At 41.8% G+C, this 21,590-nt stretch overlaps 2 protein-coding genes across 2 annotated transcripts; one reads left to right on the forward strand and one right to left on the reverse strand.

The window, feature by feature from the left end:
* Positions 1–3,872: 3,872 nt before the first annotated feature.
* On the forward strand, positions 3,873–4,631 carry LOC138368706 (uncharacterized). Its single transcript, XM_069331428.1, has one exon. It carries the CDS (start codon positions 3,873–3,875, stop codon positions 4,629–4,631), a length of 759 nt encoding a protein of 252 aa, XP_069187529.1.
* An 8,607-nt stretch (positions 4,632–13,238) lies between these two features.
* LOC138368707 (GATA zinc finger domain-containing protein 4-like) lies at positions 13,239–13,712 on the reverse strand. Its single transcript, XM_069331429.1, has one exon. The coding sequence runs from the start codon at positions 13,710–13,712 to the stop codon at positions 13,239–13,241; it is 474 nt and encodes a 157-aa protein (XP_069187530.1).
* Between the last annotated feature and the right edge of the window lie 7,878 nt (positions 13,713–21,590).

The raw sequence follows: 21,590 nt of genomic DNA on the forward strand, positions 1-21,590 counted from the left end.
CCTAATAAACCAAGTTTTCATGAATTAATGTATTTTCGTCTACCTAACCTACCTAACCTAACCTAACCTAGCTTTTTTTGGCTACCTAACCTAACCTTACCTATAAATATAGGTTAGGTTAGGTTAGGTAGGGTTGGTTAGGTTCGGTCATATATCTACGTTAATTTTAACTCCAATAAAAAAAAATTGACCTCATACATAGAGAAAAGGGTTGCTTTATCATTTCATAAGAAAAAAAATATAGTAAATATATTAATTCAGGAAAACTTGGCTTATTAGGCAAATCGGGCCTTGAATAGTAGGCTGAGAAGTGAGTTCTGGCTACTAGGTACGACATATATATATATATATATATATATATATATATATATATATATATGTATGTATATATATATATATATATATATATATATATATATATATATATATATATATATATATATATATATATATATAAGCTGGGGTATACCCCCGTCACCCTTGACACCGGTTTACCTTGTCATGGGTTTACATTCAATTGCAAATTTCTGTTTTTTTTTTTTTAAGTCTCCAGTTTAGTTTTGGGGGGCCTGGGTTTATAAAAGATTTCTGTCAAGTGAAAATAAACTAGTTTTGTTGTCAGTCGGGGCCCAAATTAATAAACTTAGTGCCAGAGTAGCTTGAAAATAGGGAAAATTTTGTTTTATGATGCGTTTAATTAATACAATTTTGGCTAAGGTTCGTTTAAAAAAAAATACATTGATTTCGTCGAAACAAATCAATTACCAATTGAATTATTAATAAATGTATACAATTGTTTCAGACATAGGAAATTAATTAATGAATCTGAATAATATAGGCAAATTTTGGGGGCCGTTATTTTGTACTTTATGTGGAGGGGCTGTTCGTCTATATGGTTATTGCGTCCGTTTTGCCACGTACAGTGCTATAAATAACAAGCTTGTTCCAGGGTACAAAGAGGGAGAGTAGGGTAATTGTCAAGCTGAAGGGGATGTGATTGAAGCTTTTGAGCCGGTGCTTTTAAAGTGCGTGTGTGTGTGTGTGTGTGGTGTGTGTGTGTGTGTGTGTGTGTGTGTGTGTGTGTGTGTGTGTGTGTGTGTGTGTGTGTGTGTGTGTGTGTGTGTGTGTGTGTTTGTGAGTTAGTTTTTGTTGGTGTTGGGGAGATCTGACAACCTGCTTGCTTCACTGTCTGTCTGTGTGTGTGTCTGTCTGTCTGTCTGTCTGTCTGTGTGTGTGTGTGTGTGTGTGTGTGTGTGTCTGTCTGTCTGTCTGTCTGTCTGTCTGTCTGTCTGTCTGTCTGTCTGTCTTTCTGTCTGTCTGTCTGTCTGTCTGTCTGTCTGTCTGTCTGTCTGTCTGTCTGTCTGTCTGTCTGTCTGTCTGTCTGTCTGTCTGCCTGTATGTTTAATGATTTGCATGTCTGTCTATCTTTCTGACTGTCTCTGAATTTATAAAACAGAAATTGCAGTGTTTCACATGAATAAATCTCATCATTCTTGTCCAGTATTTGATGAAGAATTATTTCAATCTACCCGAAAGGGTATATCAGATCTACATTTATTCGGCATCAATTCATCAGATATAAAACAAGACATATTAGACATTATAGTTAAAGTAAGTAACTAAACAACGCGTAGACATGTGTCTAAGACAAGTGAGAATTTAATTACCTCGAGAATTTCACACTCTTAAGAAAACTTTCGCATCAGTGATTTGTAAAAATGTCAGAGAAAAGTTTGATATATTAACCGAGTCTCTTTCACTTCCTTATTTTGAAAAGAAAGGAATATTAAGATACAAATTGTGAATTATTCACATAGCCCGTTAAACTACTGCAGGAGGGAACGAGGACAAAGGCCGTGGGTTATCTTGAGGTTATCTTGAGATGATTTCGGGGCTTTTTAGTGTCCCCGCGGCCCGGTCCTCGACCAGGCCTCCACCCCCAGGAAGCAGCCCGTGACAGCTGACTAACACCCAGGTACCTATTTTACTGCTAGGTAACAGGGGCATAGGGTGAAAGAAAGTCTGCCCATTGTTTCTCGCCGGCGCCTGGGATCGAACCCAGGACCACAGGATCACAAATCCAGCGTGCTGTCCGCTCGGCCGACCGGTGCAGTTTGAACCAGAACTGCTCGTTTGGCAGCGGAAAATGCGAGCCAATTAGAGTCGCCGACCGAGAAAATAAGCCCACAAATCAATTTGGGCGCATAGTCAGTGCTCCACTCGCTCCAGCCACGGCAACATCAAGTGCTCTATATAGGCTGGCGGTCCAGAGATATAAACGGCCGAACTGTGCTCAGCCGCCCCGGCAAGCTGCGTGTTGGCTGGGTGTGTGAGGGCGACACCCCCAGGGAGGTATGTGGAACTTGTCGACATTGAAAATATAGTGCAGAAATATAGAGTAAGAGTGTGTATTGATACGTCATAAAAAAGACCAATTGACAGGTGATGGCTGTACATACAACTATATATATATATATATATATATATATATATATATATATATATATATATATATATATATATATATATATATATATATATATATATATATATATATATATATATATGTCGTACCTAGTAGCCAGAACGCACTTCTCGGCCTACTATGCAAGGCCCGATTTGCCTAATAAGCCAAGTTTTCATGAAATAATATTTTTTCAACTACCTAACCTAACCTAACCTAACTTTTTCTGCTACCTAACCTAACCTAACCTATAGAGATAGGTTAGGTTAGGTTAGGTAGGGTTGGTTAGGTTCGGTCATATATCTACGTTAATTTTAACTCCAATAAAAAATAATTGACCTCATACATAATGAAATAGGTTGCTTTATCATTTCATAAGAAAAAAATTAGAGAAAATATACTAATTCAGGAAAACTTGGCTTATTAGGCAAATCGGGCCTTGCATAGTGGGCTGAGAAGTGCGTTCTGGCTACTAGGTACGATATATATATATATATATATATATATATATATATATATATATATATATATGTCGTACCTAGTAGCCAGAACTCACTTTTCAGCCTACAATGCAAGGCCCGATTTGCCTAATAAGCCAAGTTTTCATGAATTAATATATTTTCTCTAAATTTTTTCTTATGAAATGATAAAGCAACCCATTTCATTATGTAAGAGGTCAATTTTTTTTTATTGGAGTTAAAATTAACGTAGATATATGACCGAACCTAACCAACCCTACCTAACCTAACCTAACCTATCTTTATAGGTTAGGTTCGGTTAGGTAGCCGAAAAAGTTAGGTTAGGTTAGGTTAGGTAGGTTAGGTAGTCGAAAAGCAATTAATTCATGAAAACTTGGCTTATTAGGCAAATTGGGCCATGCATAGTAGGCTCAGAAGTGAGTTCTGGCTACTAGGTACGACATATATATATATATATATATATATATATATATATATATATATATATATATATATATATATATATATATATATATATATATATATGTGTGTGTGTGTGTGTGTGGGTGTGTTAGAGAATACAAACGAGGTATTTTGTCTTGGTTCTTCTTCAATCTGAAGACTTGTAGATCTTTATCCTGTGTGTGGCACCTGACGACGGGCCTGGTTGGGGAGCCCATAAGTGGTATTCTGCCACTTACGGGTTATTCATGCCCGTGCAATCCCTTGCGGGGCTTTAATCTTCATCAATCAATCAATTGTAGGTATTCACTGGTATCACTACCAGTACATGTATTGGGGCTGCTCCACAGCAGGAGGTTAGATCCCAACACGATTAATAAAGGGTTAGATATTTTGAGCAGTTAGTGCGGTCACTCATTCAGTTACTGATCAAACTCAACAGCACTTAACCTGTTTAGCGAGTGAGGCTCTTGTATGTACTCATCTATATGTATATATGTACCTGTGATGTTTTTGAGAGTGTAGCTGTGTTTACCATCCCAGGTGTTGTCCAGACACCTGTGTTTACCGTCCCAGGTGTTGTCCAGACACCTGTGTTTACCATCCCAGGTGTTGTCCAGACACCTGTGTTTACCATCCCAGGTGTTGTCCAGACACCTGTGTTTACCGTCCCAGGTGTTGTCCAGACACCTGTTTTTACCGTCCCAGGTGTTGTCCAGACACCTGTGTTTACCGTCCCAGGTGTTGTCCAGACACCTGTGTTTACCATCCCAGGTGTTGTCCAGACACCTGTGTTTACCGTCCCAGGTGTTGTCCAGACACCTGTGTTTACCATCCCAGGTGTTGTCCAGACACCTGTGTTTACCATCCCAGGTGTTGTCCAGACACCTGTGTTTACCATCCCAGGTGTTGTCCAGACACCTGTGCTTACCATCCCAGGTGTTGTCCAGACACCTGTGTTTACCATCCCAGGTGTTGTCCAGACACCTGTGTTTACCGTCCCAGGTGTTGTCCAGACACCTGTGTTTACCATCCCAGGTGTTGTCCAGACACCTGTGTTTACCATCCCAGGTGTTGTCCAGACACCTGTGTTTACCATCCCAGGTGTTGTCCAGACACCTGTGTTTACCGTCCCAGGTGTTGTCCAGACACCTGTGCTTACCATCCCAGGTGTTGTCCAGACACCTGTGTTTACCATCCCAGGTGTTGTCCAGACACCTGTGCTTACCATCCCAGGTGTTGTCTAGACACCTGTGCTTACCATCCCAGGTGTTGTCCAGACACCTGTGTTTACCATCCCAGGTGTTGTCCAGACACCTGTGCTTACCATCCCAGGTGTTGTCCAGACACCTGTGTTTCCATGAACTGGCCTGTTCTCACCTAGTTGTGCTTGCGGGGGGTTGAGCTCTGGCTCTTTGGTCCCGCCTGTGTTCTATCCTCCGTGTACCACCAAGAAGAAGTGTACTTAATAGAGGATATAACACAAGGAAGCCGCCGGAGAAGAGCGTCCCGTTCTCTCAATAGAACGTCGCATTTTGACGTATACTCTTATCTAAGGCCAACAACTATTGTACTAGAAAATGAAAGCGACTTGCGAAATTGACATACTGTCCCGTTTTCTGTCTTGGGTCTCCTGGCATGTTAGGATAAGGGCACTTTAGTAGGATCGTTTCTTGACGTTGGGAAACCTTAGGAGGACGGGCAGAGATGTGAGCCAAGCTTCTGGAGCACATGTAAACATTACTCCATCAGCGGCGTAGGAAAGTTTATCAGACATTGAGGGTGACCACACAAGTAGGGCTATTAATGGAGTGTACGAAACCATATACCCTGAGTCTCCCCCTCCTCCCTGGAACCTCAGCCACACCAAAATAATCAGTTCCGTGGATGTATGACACAGTCCTGGTCCCAGAACTAGAGAAATTGATTTATAAAGACAACCTTCGAGAATTAAACCACTCGTCGCTAGAAAGACGTACCAGAGGAGACAGCATCACAACATACAAGATACTCCAGCATACAGATAAGGTAGATAAGAAGACAGTAAATAGCAAAGCCAGAACAGATGAATGGAAAGTGATTTACCAAATAAAATTATGTCTTAAGGCTATAATAAGAAACACCTTTAGAGTAAGACTAAGGAGAGTGTGTGACGTACAACAGAGGTGGATAGAAAATGGCCTCAGAAAGCCGAATGTCATGAAACTTCAAAAGATGATTAAAATAACAGAAACTAGTAGTCAACCCGGCCTGAGGAGACAACAGGAGGCCCCCCCCGAGCGGACCGGGGGCGCACCGGCTCCAGACCTACAAGAGGAATACCTGACACCATAAACCCATAAGAGACACAGCTCTCGTGATATTAACGCTCCCATTATCAAGATAAATTACGCTGCTGCGCCTCGGCTCTCGCTGGACTCCTTTCTTTGCCTCGGAATAATGAAATTTAATCGACAAAGTTAGGCCCCGTCCTTTCCTCAGGGGTCTATGCCTCTCCTCCGTTTTCTTTCAGGATGGTTAATATTCCTTTGGCTGGGGGTGTCGGGTAAGGGGTCTCTCCGTTTTCTTCCATATTACCCGTTTTCCAGGCACCGCCTCCGTTTTCTTCCATAATGACTGGTGTTCCTGAGACCCCCTCCGTTTTCTTCCATAATAACTGGTGCTCCAGGCACCACCTCCGTTTTCTTCCATAATATCTGGTGTTCCAAGCACCGCCTCCGTTTTCTTCCATAATAGCTGATGTTCCAGGGACCCCCCCCCTCCGTTTTCTTCCATAATGACTGGTGTTCCAGGCACCGCCTCCGTTTTCTTCCATAATGACTGGTGTTCCTGAGACCCCCTCCGTTTTCTTCCATAATGACTGGTGCTCCAGGCACCACCTCCGTTTTCTTCCATAATATCTGGTGTTCCAGGCACCGCCTCCGTTTTCTTCCATAATGACTGGTGCTCCAGGAGGGCGATGGATGCCCGCTGAGACTCAGATAATAAAGAATCCCGAGGAAAGTATAGAAAGAAGCGGAAGGCAGAAGACAGAGAAGAATACACAATAAAAGAGACACAAAGCGAGAGAGAGAGAGAGAGAGACTGACAGAGACGAATGGAGCGACGAAGAAGGATGCAAGGAGGTGAAAGTGAAAGTAAAAAAAATATATATATACCGCTGGAAAATTCTTATCACTCAGGATTTACGGCGTGCTCTCAGTCCACTATATTTTACCGAGAGGTCTGCTGATCTTGTCTGCTGATCTTGTAAACTCAGAGAGGTCTGCTGATCTTGTAAACTCAGAGAGGTCTGCTGATCTTGTAAACTCAGAGAGGTCTGCTGATCTTGTAAACTCAGAGAGGTCTGCTGATCTTGTAAACTCAGAGAGGTCTGCTGATCTTGTAAACTCAGAGAGGTCTGCTGATCTTGTAAACTCAGAGAGGTCTGCTGATCTTGTAAACTCAGAGAGGTCTGCTGATATTGTAAACTCAGAGAGGTCTGCTGATCTTGTAAACTCAGAGAGGTCTGCTGATCTTGTAAACTTTAAATCCGATTGTTCGTACCAGCCGAGGTATTATTATACTTTAATAATGCCAACGGTAATACTATTTTCCACAGTGATTCTAATAAAGAAATAATTCATAATAATGACTTATTCATTAATAATATTAATTACTAATGATGGCTAATGATGATAATGCTAATAAAGATAAATGGTTTATTATAATAATGCTTAATGAGTATTAATAATGAGTAAATGTGGATCATGTAATGACATTTGTACTGTGAGCAACATATTACAGGAATCAACACCGGTTACATATATATTTTGTACATATTGTGCTGGCCGTCTGAACTTTACCTCTTGATCACGGATCTTTGTGGACCATACTCTCATTCCTCGGACCATCAGACCGTGGACCAAATATGATTCACATAACATTTGAATGAACGCGTTATCATCAAGCAAGGTAGGCAGCAGGTCTAAGGAGCAGACTGTATTGGTCTTAACTTGTTTTCAAAGATCCGGGCGTCCACTATAGCCGGCTCCGACCCACCTGAAGACCTCTTCCAGACTTCCTGTCATTGGCAAATTTGCTAAGCTACGTGTCCAGAGAGAGAGAGAGAGAGAGAGAGAGAGAGAGAGAGAGAGAGAGAGAGAGAACAGAGAGAGAGAGAGAGAGAGAGAGAGAGAGAGAGAGAGAGAGAGAGAGAGAGAGAGAGAGAGAGAGAGAGAGAGAGAGAGAGAGAGAAACAGAGAGAGAGAGAGAGAGAGAGAGAGAGAGAGAGAGAGAGAGAGAGAGAGAGAGAGAGAGAGAGAGAGAGAGAGAGAGAAACAGAGAGAGAGAGAGAGAGAGAGAGAGAGAGAGAGAGAGAGAGAGAGAGAGAGAGAGAGAGAGAGAGAGAGAGAAACAGAGAGAGAGAGAGAGAGAGAGAGAGGAACAGAGAGAGAGAGAGAGAGAGAGAGAGAGAGAGAGAGAGAGAGTTTTGCTTTGCCTCTAGACTAGCTAAACCCACTCACGGAAGGCGCGGTGCCCCCCCCCCCCGGGGCTGAATTGCAACATGCAACCCTTGAAAGGCAAAAATCCCCATGCAAATTGCACGCACCATAAAGAAGAAGAAGAAGAGTTGCAACAAGTACCGAAGGAGAGGATAAAAAGGTAGAAAATTTGAGACAATATTTTAGAAGCTTTCAAGCAAGGTGGAAGAGTGGGGTGTGGGTAGTGGGTTTGGGGTTGGAAGGGGGGTTTCTCCTGACGATGTGAAGCGACCCAATTCACCCTACACATGGCCTTGAGAATCACCATTCCCGCCTCAGTTCCCATATTATCGCAGGTATAACGAAGGAGCAGACATAGTGCCGAATGCTAAGTCGTAATGGTCCCTTTACCCACCGGCTTTCAATCCCCGGCTGTCATCAGCAGCGGCGAACGACTGACGTTACCGCTGCCTCCAAGCACCGGGACGCCCGATTACGAGAGAGGAAAACATACATAAAATTCTTCATACACGTATACATTCCCCTGCAGAACGACGCCTTACCTTCAGGGGTCTCCTGCAGCTTTATGCCTGTTGCCGGAGAGAGGCAGCCAGAGCTCGACACAGCAAGATTGAAGAGCGTATTAAGTATTGCATGCGGGACCTCTAGATTAATGGTAGGGGTGGGCAGCCCGGGGGGAAGAACCGTCAGTCGGGAAATTTATGACAGAATGAATCATGTAGAGGAACGCGCAGCTGGGGTGGTATGGAGAGATGTGCAGGCTCTTGTGTGTTGTGCGTGCTCTGGTGTTATGCTGAGCAGCTGAGGAGAATATTGTATTGTGTAAAGCCCTGAGATTAGCTGCATCTCTCTCTCACTCTCTCTGTCAGTTTGTCTATCTCACACACATACTCAGGTAAACAAATGGAATGACAAAATTATAGATAATATGAGTTGTCTCATAAAAAGGATATGGTACTAGAAGCTTGGTGGGCATCGCTTGTGACAGGTCTATTAAGAACGTGGCTCAGGAGCTAGAGCTTGGTCCTTCAAGTACATTTATGGTATTACACACAGCTCCCATCACACCAGGGAACACTGTGACCCACTCTTTCACATTTTCCCATCCCCTCTCCCTCTTTTTCATTACATTTCTCTCTCTCTCTCTCTCTCTCTCTCTCTCTCTCTCTCTCTCTCTCTCTCTCTCTCTCTCTCTCTCTCTCTCTCTCTCTCTCTCTCTCTCTCTCTCTCTCTCACACTCTCTCTCTCTCTCTCTCACACTCTCTCTCTCTCTCTCTCTCTCTCTCTCTCTCTCTCTCTCTCTCTCTCTCTCTCTCTCTCTCTCTCTCTCTCTCTCTCTCTCTCTCTCTCTCTCTCTCTCTCTCTCACACACTCTCTCTCTCTCTCTCTCTCTCTCTCTCTCTCTCTCTCTCTCTCTCTCTCTCTCTCTCTCTCTCTCTCTCTCTCACACTCTCTGGATTACCTAGGACATCGACCCCAACCCGCCAAGTTTCCAGGTTCTCGCCAAAAAGTTTAACTTGACCATTTGCGTTAATGATCCACTATTTACTCGCAATGTCCAATAACCTTATTTACATTCCACGCTTCGTGTCTCGCTATTTATGTTCTTTTCTTGGTTGTATTGTATTTTCCCGTCATTATTGTATTTTCCTCCATTATTGTATTTTCCCGTCATTATTGTATTTTCCTCCATTATTGTATTTTCCCGTCATTATTGTATTTTCCTCCATTATTGTATTTTCCCGTCATTATTGTATTTCCCTCCATTATTGTATTTCCCTCCATTATTGTATTTTCCTCCATTATTGTATTTTCCCGTCATTATTGTATTTTCCTCCATTATTGTATTTTCCCGTCATTATTGTATTTTCCTCCATTATTGTATTTTCCCGTCATTATTGTATTTTCCTCCATTATTGTATTTTCCTACATTATTGTATTTCCCTCCAGAGAATTCATCCTTCTTCCGCCTCAACAGCTCCTGATGTGTGGCTTTTAAGCTTTGAAAAATATATATTTTAGGCCTCAGTCGTAGATGCATCTTTTTCCCTGTTTTCCTTTATAATTTTTCTTTTATTTAAGCATTTATGAATCTTGATTTGCACATGAGAAAGTATCGAATCCTCAAGGGTTGCCTCTCAGGGGACCGAGTTCGATCCCTTATTGTCACAGACACACAGAAAAATATACACAACGAAACTACGAGGTTTCTACAACGTTTGAACAAGTTGTAACAACCAATATATAGCAAGTTGTAACAATAGGAACATATATATATATATATATATATAAATATATATATATATATATATATATATATATATATATATATATATATATATATATATATATATATATATATATATATATATATATAATATATATATATATATATATATATATATATATATATATATATATATATATATATATATATATATATATATATATATATATATATATAAAACAACATTGAAACACATCTTTAGTATCACGAAAAACAAATTTCTTGCTTAAATAAACATTATTACAAAATTATTTTCGTGGAATATCCTCTTGATAATTAGATCATTTTTCGTGATTATTTAATACACTCGCAGAAAGAAAATGTCATACTTGTTGAGAAATAACAGAAAAATTCGTATCATTTCCATTGTCAACAGAGTTAAAAACATTTGACATTGATTTTTCGTTTCTAAAGTTTTTGTTGGAATTGGAAAAGTAATAATTTTGAAAAATAGTTAACAAGTAGGGCAGATGTGACACGAATTCTTTTCATTTGGGTGCGGCCTGATGGATCCTTTTGAACCTTTTGAACCTGCCACCGGCATTGTTTTGGTAGTCTCGGGTTGATCTAGATGCATGGGGCTTAATCTGTCTGTCAAATCTCTGTCTCCACATATTCGTAAGTACATACTGCTGCTACATATAAGAATTCATATTTACATTCAAACATAAATACAAGATACATACATTAGATACAGATATACATACATACATTATTTACGCAGGCTTACACATACACACACACACACACACACAAATCCATTCACAAAAAAATAAAAAAGTCAGTTAGTAGTTATTAACAGTTGATTGACAGTTGAGAGGCGGGCTGAAAGAGTAGAGCTCAACCCCCGCAAGCACAAATAGGAGAATACAACTAGATGAATACCCACACACATCCCCAGGAAGCAGGCCATAGCACCTGTCTAACTCCCAGGTACCTATTTACTGCTAGTTGTACAGGGTCACCAGAATGAAAGAAGATCTGCTCATTTGTTTCTGCTATGCACGGGAATCGAACCCGGGCTCTTAGGACTACGACCCCCGAGCGCTGTCCCCACACCCGCGAGGCCCCCCCAAGTTGTGTGTATGTGTGTGTGTGTGCGTGTGTGTGCGTGTGTGTGCGTGTGTGTGTGTGTGTGAGGACAAGTTGGGAAAGCGGGTACCCGTTCGGGTCCGAAATATTAAAGTTCAAATTCCTATGCTTTACCATAAAAGTAAGATTTAAGTACTGTAATGAGCACCACCACAGCTCACTCCAAGCTAAAGTGAGCCCCCCCCCCCCCATTCCCCCCCCCCCAAACACACTGTAAAGTTACCAGCACCATTAAGGACAACTTTTTGGGGCTTTGCACATAATTGTTTAGCAAGTTTCATCTATATGTAAATTCTGTGGTGCACTTTGTTCCACGCAGGAAAACAAAGTGGAGAAGGCATTGGAAATCAATGCCCCCCATTTTTTTAATGGGATAATAAAGAGTGTATCTTTTTTTGGTGGTAATTGTTGGAACTAACATTTTTGCTTTCAGTGATTGTGGGAGTTCATGAAGTTTGAAGTAGGTGGCAGTGTGTTGGTCTGGGTTCAGAGGGAACAAACATTAGCAACTCGTAAAGTAATTAATATGCAGAAAGGAGAGTGTCAAAGTAATTTACAGAAGTAACAAAAATGCAAAAAAAAGGGTTTTTGTTTTTTTTACTTAGTATTTGAACTGAGGGAAAACGATTCAGCTGTCGCTTTTGTTGACGATGACTGTTTAAGCTGGTTGTGTGTGTGTGTGTGTGTGCTCCTGCATGTCTCTCTTCTCATATTTCGTCCCTCTAGCGTCTTCAAGGTCTCCTCACCTCTTATACATCCTTCAGACCCGCCCTCACCAACTCACAGATTCTCTCTCATTCTCTCCTATTCCTCTACCCTCCATATCACATCTCTCTATTTCGCTCTTTCATCTCCATTTCTCTATCTCAATCCACCACACTCCCCTCCTCTCCTCTTCTCAATGACGGTCATCGAGCGCCAGTTTACATATCAACACCGCTGTTTACAAACCTCCAGCCTCCAGGGGGAAGAAGGGCGGTTTACAGCAGGATTTCTATATCTTGGGGTCGTACAGTACCGTTAGGGGTGAAAATTCTCTCCCCCACACCCACCAACTAACTCTACGGGGAGGCTCATTTGCAAGCCTCAAATATATATATATATATATATATATATATATATATATATATATATATATATATATATATATATATATATATATATATATATATATATATAATATTGACTTAAATTTGCTATAATAATTTTTTTCCCACCATTTCTATCATCAATTTCGATTTGATTTAAGTGGAAGACGGACCGAATAGTCATCAATTTTATTTTCCTATACCTGGGAAGGGCTATTCTTATTAATTTTGGTCTTTTCTGCTTTCAAGCTATTTGGACCATTCGTTGTGCGTACGGAAGTGATGAGGATTTCATTCATAAATAAACCATCATAAACACTTAAACAATGGAACAGAGAGAGAGAGAGAGAGAGAGAGAGAGAGAGAGAGAGAGAGATAGAGAGAGAGAGAGAGAGAGAGAGAGAGATAGAGAGAGAGAGAGAGAGAGAGAGAGAGAGAGAGAGAGAGAGAGAGAGAGAGAGAGAGAGAGAGAGAGAGAGAGTAAAGACAATAAATGAAAGAGAGAAAGAAGAGAAATGAAACGAGGAAAGAAACGGAGGAGAGGAGAGGAGCGGACTGGAAGAGAGAAGAGGAATAGAAGAGAGAGAGCAAGAGAAAGATAGAGAAAGGAGAGAGAAGGGATACATTAGGAGCACATTAGGGACGAGGCTCATCAGTGGGAAGACGTTGCTAAAAGAATCTAGAAATTACATGTAAATTGTAAATAATATCATATTGTCTCGTGAAGGAGAGAGAGAGAGAGAGAGAGAGAGAGAGAGAGAGAGAGAGAGAGAGAGAGAGAGAGAGAGAGAGAGAGAGAGAGAGAGAGAGAGAGAGAGAGAGAGAGAGAGAGGTTAGGAATGGTTTAAGCATATATCTTACGTCGTGTGGCTAATTTACTTACCATCCACATAATACCAGAGTTTAGTGAAAACATCGTAATTTGTAGGATAGGAGGACACAATACATAATGTTCTCATTGTTCACAGTGTTCTCATTGTTCACAGTGTTCTCATTGTTCACAGTGTTCTCATTGTTCACAGTGTTCTCATTGTTCACAGTGTTCTCATTGTTCACAGTGTTCTCATTGTTCACAGTGTTCTCATTGTTCACAGTGTTCTCACTGTTCACAGTGTTCTCATTGTTCACAGTGTTCTCATTGTTCACAGTGTTCTCATTGTTCACAGTGTTCTCATTGTTCACAGTGTTCTCATTGTTCACAGTGTTCTCACTGTTCACAGTGTTCTCATTGTTCACAGTGTTCTCGTTGTTCCTACTGTTCACATTGTTCCTATTGTTTACAGTGTTCTCGCACTTTGCATTGTTCAGTTTTTCATTGTTCATTCTGTTCTCAATATTCCCGTTGTTCACTGGGTTCACATTGTTCTTATTGTTCATTGTTCTAATTGCTAACGTTGTTCACAGTGTTCACATTGCTTACACCGTTTTCATGTTCGTATTGTTCATATCGTTAACATTGTTCACATTGTTCACAACGCTCTCATAGTTCAGACTGTTTACATAATTCATATAATTAACATTGTTCAGTGTTTTTCTTGTTCATATTATTCGCCTTGTTCACATCACTTGCATTGTCCACAATGTTCTCCTTGTTCATACTATTTACATTGTTTCACTCATAAACGTGGAATTTGGCTTCTGGATTAGGAAGCATTTGGGCAACCCGTCCTCACGCTAGGTTGGTGAAAGCAGCGGCCGTCCTCCTCAGACAACCCGTCCTCACGCTAGGCTGGTTAAAGCAGCGGTCGTCCTCCCCAGTCAACCCATCCTCACGCTAGGATGGTTAAATCAGCGGCCGTCCTCCTCAGACGCATTCATCAATTTTTATAACATTCTGTGTATTAAAAATTGGTTTATTCTTATATATAAATTAATATTATTATACATAAATATTTTATGTATAGTTAGGCGTAGGTTAGGTTAGGTGTATAGGTTCTGTTGGCGATTATTTGTATTTGTAGTACGTGGGTGAAGCATTTACAGCCTTGTGGTTCGAACAAAATTCGTCAGTGAAGCACTTGTTCCGGAAGTGTTCGAATGAAATCAGGTGTGGGTCGTGTGTAAACCGTTTTTCATTCATAAACAGCTGGGGTTTGGCGGGTGGATGGAATCACTTCTGGGTCTTTGTTTGGAGGACGGACTAATTTGCCAACAGAACTTAAAAACCTAACCTGACCTAATCTAGGCCTAGCTATACATGAAATTCTAATACATACTATTATTTATGTATGAGTAAATTCCGATTTAGAATACGTCAGTACTTAACAGTTGTTAAATGAGTCTTCTTGGATCGGACAAAGTTTGAACAAGCATAGCCTGACAACAGATGACATTTACACACAATACATGAGATAAATTAAGTTGCATTTCTCATTGCATTTTGTTGCACAAACACAAATTCAAGAAAAGTACACTCTGTATATTGATTTTTTTTGTAAAGCAATGCGAGTTAAATGATTCAACGATTCAATGATTCGAAGCTTCGTACAGCTGTCGCTATTGACACACCCCTGCTCGCTCGTTCGCACAGCTGCAGGCGGATCTCTACCAGCCAGAGGGCAGCGCACAAGTCGGATTTCACAAGGTGGGTTTCTGTGCCACGAGGCTGATCGATCACTCGCCTACAGTGCTCGAGCTGCATAATAATTTGGAGGGACGTGTAGCCGTCACTCACGTAATATCGCCCCCATGGAAGAATATTCGGAACACACCTCAAGGGGCAGTGGTGGGTGAGGCCATCAATCATGTCCGCTGGATGGAAGAGAGAGAGAGAGAGAGAGAGAGAGAGAGAGAGAGAGAGAGAGAGAGAGAGAGAGAGAGAGAGAGAGAGAGAGAGAGAGAGAGAGAGAGAGAGAGAGAGAGAGAGAGAGAGAGAGAGAGAGAGAGAGAGAGAGAGACAGACAGACAGACAGACAAAACGATGGTGTAAAGCAAAGAGCAGTTTGGGACAGTGAACGGTTCGTTATACCATTGAGATAAGGTGGAAGAGAAAGTGAGCAATAATCGTTAGTTTCTCAAGTAGACTTGAGAATGGTCCAGGACGGACCGAAACGTCGTCGTCTCTTCAATTTCTAGTGTGTGGTCTGGTCAACATCGTTAGTTTCATTTATCCAATTACATGTAAACACACACACACACACACACACACACACACACACACACACACACACACACACACACACACACACACACACACACACACACACACACACACACACACACACCTACCTTACATCTACGACGCATAATCACCATAAAACGCACCTGGAGACTCTCATCTCTCGCACTAATCTTAGGAGCTGCACCTTACCCTCACAATGTATCTACTTTGATCTCCAATATAGAAGTTAATCAAGGGGCGAGCGGCGGCGTCTCGTTTCTCGAGGAAGGATCACCTAGAAACTAATGAGACTAGACCTCACGGGAAGGTATCTGACGTCTAAGGTGGGAGATGAAGGCGATGGAAGCTGCAGAACAGTCTGAGGATGAGATGCTGGAATAGACATAGTGGAGTCTGGTGGAGATTCTGGAAGATCTTGGGAGTCTAGTGAAAGATTCTGAAAGTTTTGGGAGTTTGGTAAGAGAAACTGGAAGGTCCAGGGAATGTGTTGATAGGTTCTGGAAGATGTTGAATGTTTGGTAAGAGATCTTAGAAGATTGAAAAAATGTGGTGAGTGGTTCTGAAAGTGGTTCTAGGTAGTTTGATGAAAGAGAGAGAAAGGCCTTGGAAGGCCTTGGTTCTTTGATGAGAGGTTTTGGAAGGTTCAGGGCGGCAAGCAAGGCCCTGGAAGGTTCAGGGAGTCTGGTGAGAGGTTCTCTATACATCTTCCATTCTTTGGAAAGGGTTCTCTGCCTTAGTGGAGCCTAAACTGTTCCTAGTTAGATGCGTCAAACCTATTATAGATGACATACTTACTTTGAAGTCTTTGTAAACGCTTTTTCCTATGTGAATATATATATATATATATATATATATATATATATATATATATATATATATATATATTTATATTTATATAACTCGTAACTGAATCAGGGACCTATGCCTTTCTATCTCATTCAGTAAAGGAGATCAGTATACCACAGAATCAGTGTAAAAATTTATGTAAAAATGATCAGTGTATATAAAACATATAGACCAGTGTGCCACAGAAACAGCCACAAACTGCTATATATATATAAGCTTAAAGCACAAACTATTACCCAAATATGTCGTGGTGCAATTTAACGCGATGAATAAACGTGAAATTAAAACGAAAAATACGCAATCCAAAATAAGGGGGGTCGCTGTAAAACGGAGCCTCCCTTGTGAACAAGTACTTGTATACAATTTTCTTGGTTATTTACGGCTCGGGATATTAAACTTTCGCCGGAGTTTGCTCACGACTTACGTGTATGTGTGGGAAGTTTGTATACCCCAAGGAATTGGATATATATATATATATATATATATATATATATATATATATATATATATATATATATATATATATATATATATATATATATATATATATATATATATATATATATATATATATATATATATATATATATGCGAACAAGCCTGAATGGTCCCCAGGACATATGCAACTGAAAACTCACACCCCAGAAGTGACTCGAACCCATACTCCCAGAAGCAACGAATACTCCCCAATATTATATATATATATATATATATATATATATATATATATATATATATATATATATATATATATATATATATATATATATATATATATATCTCCGTCCTCACGCTTAATGCACCCACCGCTGTTTTAACGACCAGAACGTGCAAATTACGAAGCTGTAATGGAATTACAAGCGCGGCAATGTTGACGCTAATCTAGGCCAATGATCACCGCTCTCTGTAAGTTCAACGCTTCTGGTTGGGTGGTCAAACCAAATTCAAATCTGACGCTTTTCGACTCGTAAGAACGGGCTGTGTAGTTAGTGGGTTAGCTATTACGCTGCCCCCCATTGTTCGTAGTTACAAAACAATGAGCTTAAGAGAAATTAACACTTTAATCGAGTTACATCAATTTATAAAAGTTATAAATTAGATCAGTTTATAAATGTATTAAATTAGATCTATTTATAAAGCTTGTAAATTAAATACATTTATAAAGGTTATATATTAGATCAAATAATAAATCTCATAAAGAACAATAGCAAAAATTTCCGTTATAAATTATAGAACGAAGAATTTTTTTTAAGTCTATATAAATGAAAAAAAGTTTCAATAGTCATGAAGAATACGAAAACAAATATATCGCCCTTTATCATACTTACAAATACATAATACATGGCTCACTATGTTGTATGGCTCACTATGTTGTATGGCTCACTATGTTGTATGGCTCACTATGTTGTATGGCTCACTATGTTGTATGGCTCACTATGTTGTATGGCTCACTATGTTGTATGGCTCACTATGTTGTATGGCTCACTATGTTGTATGGCTCACTATGTTGTATGGCTCACTATGTTGTATGGCTCACTATGTTGTATGGCTCACTATGTTGTATGGCTCACTATGCTGCGCGGCTCACTATGCTGCACGGCTCACTATGCTGCGCGGCTCACTATGCTGCGCGGCTCACTATGCTGCATGGCTCACTATGCTGCATGGCGGGAACATTGAGTGCAACAGCATAATGTCAACTCAAGTCTGCCATAATCCAGAACAAGCTCTCAGTTTGAATTCTATCGAAATTCGATAGAATATCCGATCTCTAATGTGTAACTATATCACCCTGTGTCCTGAATTGGGACTGTATCCACCCCTGTGTGGATACATGTGGCTGTATCTATACTGTATCTTCACCTGGGGGCTGTATCCATGGACCTTACCTTGAGGTTACCTTGAGGTGCTTCCGGGGCTTAGCGTCCCCGAGGCCCGGTCGTCGACCAGGCCTCCTGGTTGCCGACCTTGTATGGATATAGACCGAATTTTCTATATTTTTGTACCTGCGGGATCGAGTGTGTGATCCCAAACGCCATGTATATCTATGTATTTTAACACCCATGTATGCCATAAAATGGGATCTTGGCACTCGAAACCACTTGATCAAGTCCCATAAATTAAGTTTGTCCCTGTTAGTATTATTCCATCATTTCGGGACTTGAAAGTGACGAATAAAGTCCATTGAATTTACAATCAAAAGCCATGAAAAAACAAGTGGTTAAATCTCTCTCTTTTTCACGGATTAAATTCTCTTTACTGAAGTTAAATCATTATTACTTAGAAAAAAAATGGGAAGAAAAAATTTTAAGAGATCTTTTTTTTCCTTTATGCGACAACTCACTTGAAGGGGGAACGTTTGAGAACGTGAGAGGGGATGGCAACGTGAACGGGAGAAGGGGAGAACAGGGGGAAAGGAAGAGAGAGAGAGAGAGAGAGAGAGAGAGAGAGAGAGAGAGAGAGAGAGAGAGAGAGAGAGAGAGAGAGAGAGAGAGAGAGAGAGAGAGGGGGGGGGGTGTTACGTAAACGGGAGAAGGGGAGAACAGGGGGAAAGGAAGAGAGAGAGAGAGAGAGAGAGAGAGAGAGAGAGAGAGAGAGAGAGAGAGAGAGAGAGAGAGAGAGAGAGAGAGAGAGAGAGAGAGAGAGAGAGAGAGAGAGAGAGAGAGAGAGAAGAGAGAGAGAGAGAGAGAGAGAGAGAGAGAGAGAGAGAGAGAGAGAGAGAGAGAGAGAGAGAGAGAGAGAGAGAGAGAGAGAGAGAGAGAGAGAGAGGGATGTACTGGAACGTAAGATGAAGAAGTGATAAATAAAAACCTATGGAGAGGGAACGTCATAACCCGCCAAAAAAGAGGAGAAAAACAAAAACAATAGAGGGAGTCAAAACTGGCAGGCCACAGGGTTAAAAAAAATCTTGCTTAGTGCCCACAGGGGAGGAAAAAACATAATCCCGAACCTCTCCTTTTCTCCCTGTGTGTGTGTGGGGGGGGGGGGGGGGGGGGAGAGCCGGAGCCCCCCTCAAACCCCTGAATCAGCTCGTGGAAAGTAATGACAAGATTCCTCCCGTATTGGATTATGCATGTTGGCGGCCCTGACCCCATCGACAGCGAGATGAAGAGTGCGGGGAATATGAGAATGTGGGGGGGGCTAGTGGCAGGGAAACTGGGGACAGGGGGGCTGAGAGAGAGAGAGAGAGAGAGAGAGAGAGAGAGAGAGAGAGAGAGAGAGAGAGAGAGAGAGAGAGAGAGAGAGAGAGAGAGAGAGAGAGAGAGAGAGAGAGAGAGAGAGAGAGAGAGAGAGAGAGAGAGAGAGAGAGAGAGAGAGAGAGAGATCCAATTTTTGTTCCTAAACAGTAAATTAAAAAATCAAAGGAACTGGTAAAATTACCATAGATGACAGCAGAATGAAAGTCTGGAGTAGGAGAATGACACGTCTTGAGTAGGACAGGAGAGAGAGAGAGAGAGAGAGAGAGAGAGAGAGAGAGAGAGAGAGAGAGAGAGAGAGAGAGAGAGAGAGAGAGAGAGAGAGAGAGAGAGAGAGAGAGAGAGAGAGAGAGAGGTGGGGGGGGGGGTGATAGAGATGGAGGTTGCCCTTCCCATAAATGAAGGGCAAGGAGAAACAATGAGAGGAAGAAGGGTTAGCAAATGCACCTAAAAGAGTGAGAAGAAGTGTCAAAACAGAGGTGTAAAAATTACGGAGCAGGAGCAAGGGTTGGGGAGAAGAACAAAGAGAGGAGGTGAAGATGTACATAAGCGTAGAGGCGAATTAAAGAAGAAAATGGAAGTGAAAGGGAAGCAGAAGCGAAGCTAAAAAGGGGAGGAGAGACAGATAAACAGAAGTAGAAACTATAACAACGGGAAAACCGATGAACAACACAGAGGGTGCAAAGAAAATAAGGAAGAGAAAAGAGTGGATAAAGCAAGGAAGAGAGGAGGAGGAGTGGAGGACAATACCGCCCTTGTTGACAAATCACTGCTGTTGGTTCTGGAGCTAATCAACCACATCAAAGACTTCCCAGATGCCCTCCAAATGCTGTGCTGTTGTTCTTTTGTTTCTCTCCCCCCCCCTCTCTCTCTGTCTGATTCTCTCTCTCTCTCTCTCTCTCTCTCTCTCTCTCTCTCTCTCTCTCTCTCTCTCTCTCTCTCTCTCTCTCTCTCTCTCTCTCTCTCTCTCTCTCTCTCTCCCTCTTTTCTCTTTCTGTCTGTCTGTCTCTGTCCCTCTCTCTGTAAAACTTAAAGATGCCTCACGACCCCTTGACCTGACCTACGCGGCTCAGGACACTGTTGCCTCACTACAAACTGGCCGAGAAAACGCCAACGTCCTCAGCTTCTTGGAACGTCACTTCACAAAGTGCCTTGATTCTTTAAGCAGTTTCTTTACGTAAGCTTCTTCACCGCCGAAGCCTCCCGCCAAGACATTTTTCACGAATAAATTTTAGTTCACACGGCCGCTTGAGTGGTGGGAGTGTGTATATCCTCCTCTAAGCCCTTGCTACACTCTCTTTTCTTACCACCCCACACACACACCCCAAACACACATCCCCTAACACACACCCACACACACCCCCCTAACACACCCCTCTCTTTCTCTTCCTCCCCCTACCACTAGGTGTTGATGGTCGAGTGTCCGAGACCCACTCCCTTCACTAGGGAAGGTCTGGTCACTCGACCGTCGACGTCCCCGTCTGGGGGCCAGGACCGGATGGTATATAGATGATGTTGGTGGTCCAGTGTCGAGGCGGAGAGCCGCACAGATCAACAATTCTTCCGAGTTAGCCATGAGGGAGGGAGGGGGGGGGGGGGCTGAAGGTCTTTAGTCGACCTTCAACTGGAGGAGCTGACGCCTCTCTCGAGTCTTACGAGGAGGTGGAGGAGGAGGGTAAGGAGGTGAAGAAGGAAGAATTGTCACTCTTACCTATCTGTGTCTACGGGGAAGTTCTTTATGCTCCACCTGCTACTACTAGTAGTGAGAAAGAAATCAGTATAGCAGGCCTGAGGAGGATTCGAACCTGCAATCGTAGTTGCAGGTTTGAAACTTGCAGCTTGTGGGAAACTCCCAAGCTCACGGCCCGGACCACTACACCATGACTTGCCCAGTAAGCATTACAATCCTGGGATTCAACTGAATCTCCTCTTGGGGGGTTCCCGAGGCTTCCTCTGAAGTGTAATAAGGGGTTTCACACCTTGCCTCCCCCTCCACCAAGTAACGAATACGGTTTCATAATGTTCTGGACCGAATATAATCACTACTGAGTGACAATCGACTTGATAATGTCCATGACGGACCGAAACGTC

This window comes from Procambarus clarkii, chromosome 26 (assembly GCF_040958095.1).
Source record: "Procambarus clarkii isolate CNS0578487 chromosome 26, FALCON_Pclarkii_2.0, whole genome shotgun sequence".
NCBI classification, from domain to species: Eukaryota; Metazoa; Arthropoda; class Malacostraca; order Decapoda; family Cambaridae; genus Procambarus; species Procambarus clarkii.

What these genes read in the sequence shown, in the direction of transcription:
- LOC138368707 (XM_069331429.1), bottom strand. Translation starts at nt 13,712, where the DNA reads ATGAACAATAAGAACAATGTGAACCCAGTGAACAACGGGAATATTGAG.
- LOC138368706 (XM_069331428.1), top strand. Translation starts at nt 3,873, where the DNA reads ATGTATATATGTACCTGTGATGTTTTTGAGAGTGTAGCTGTGTTTACC.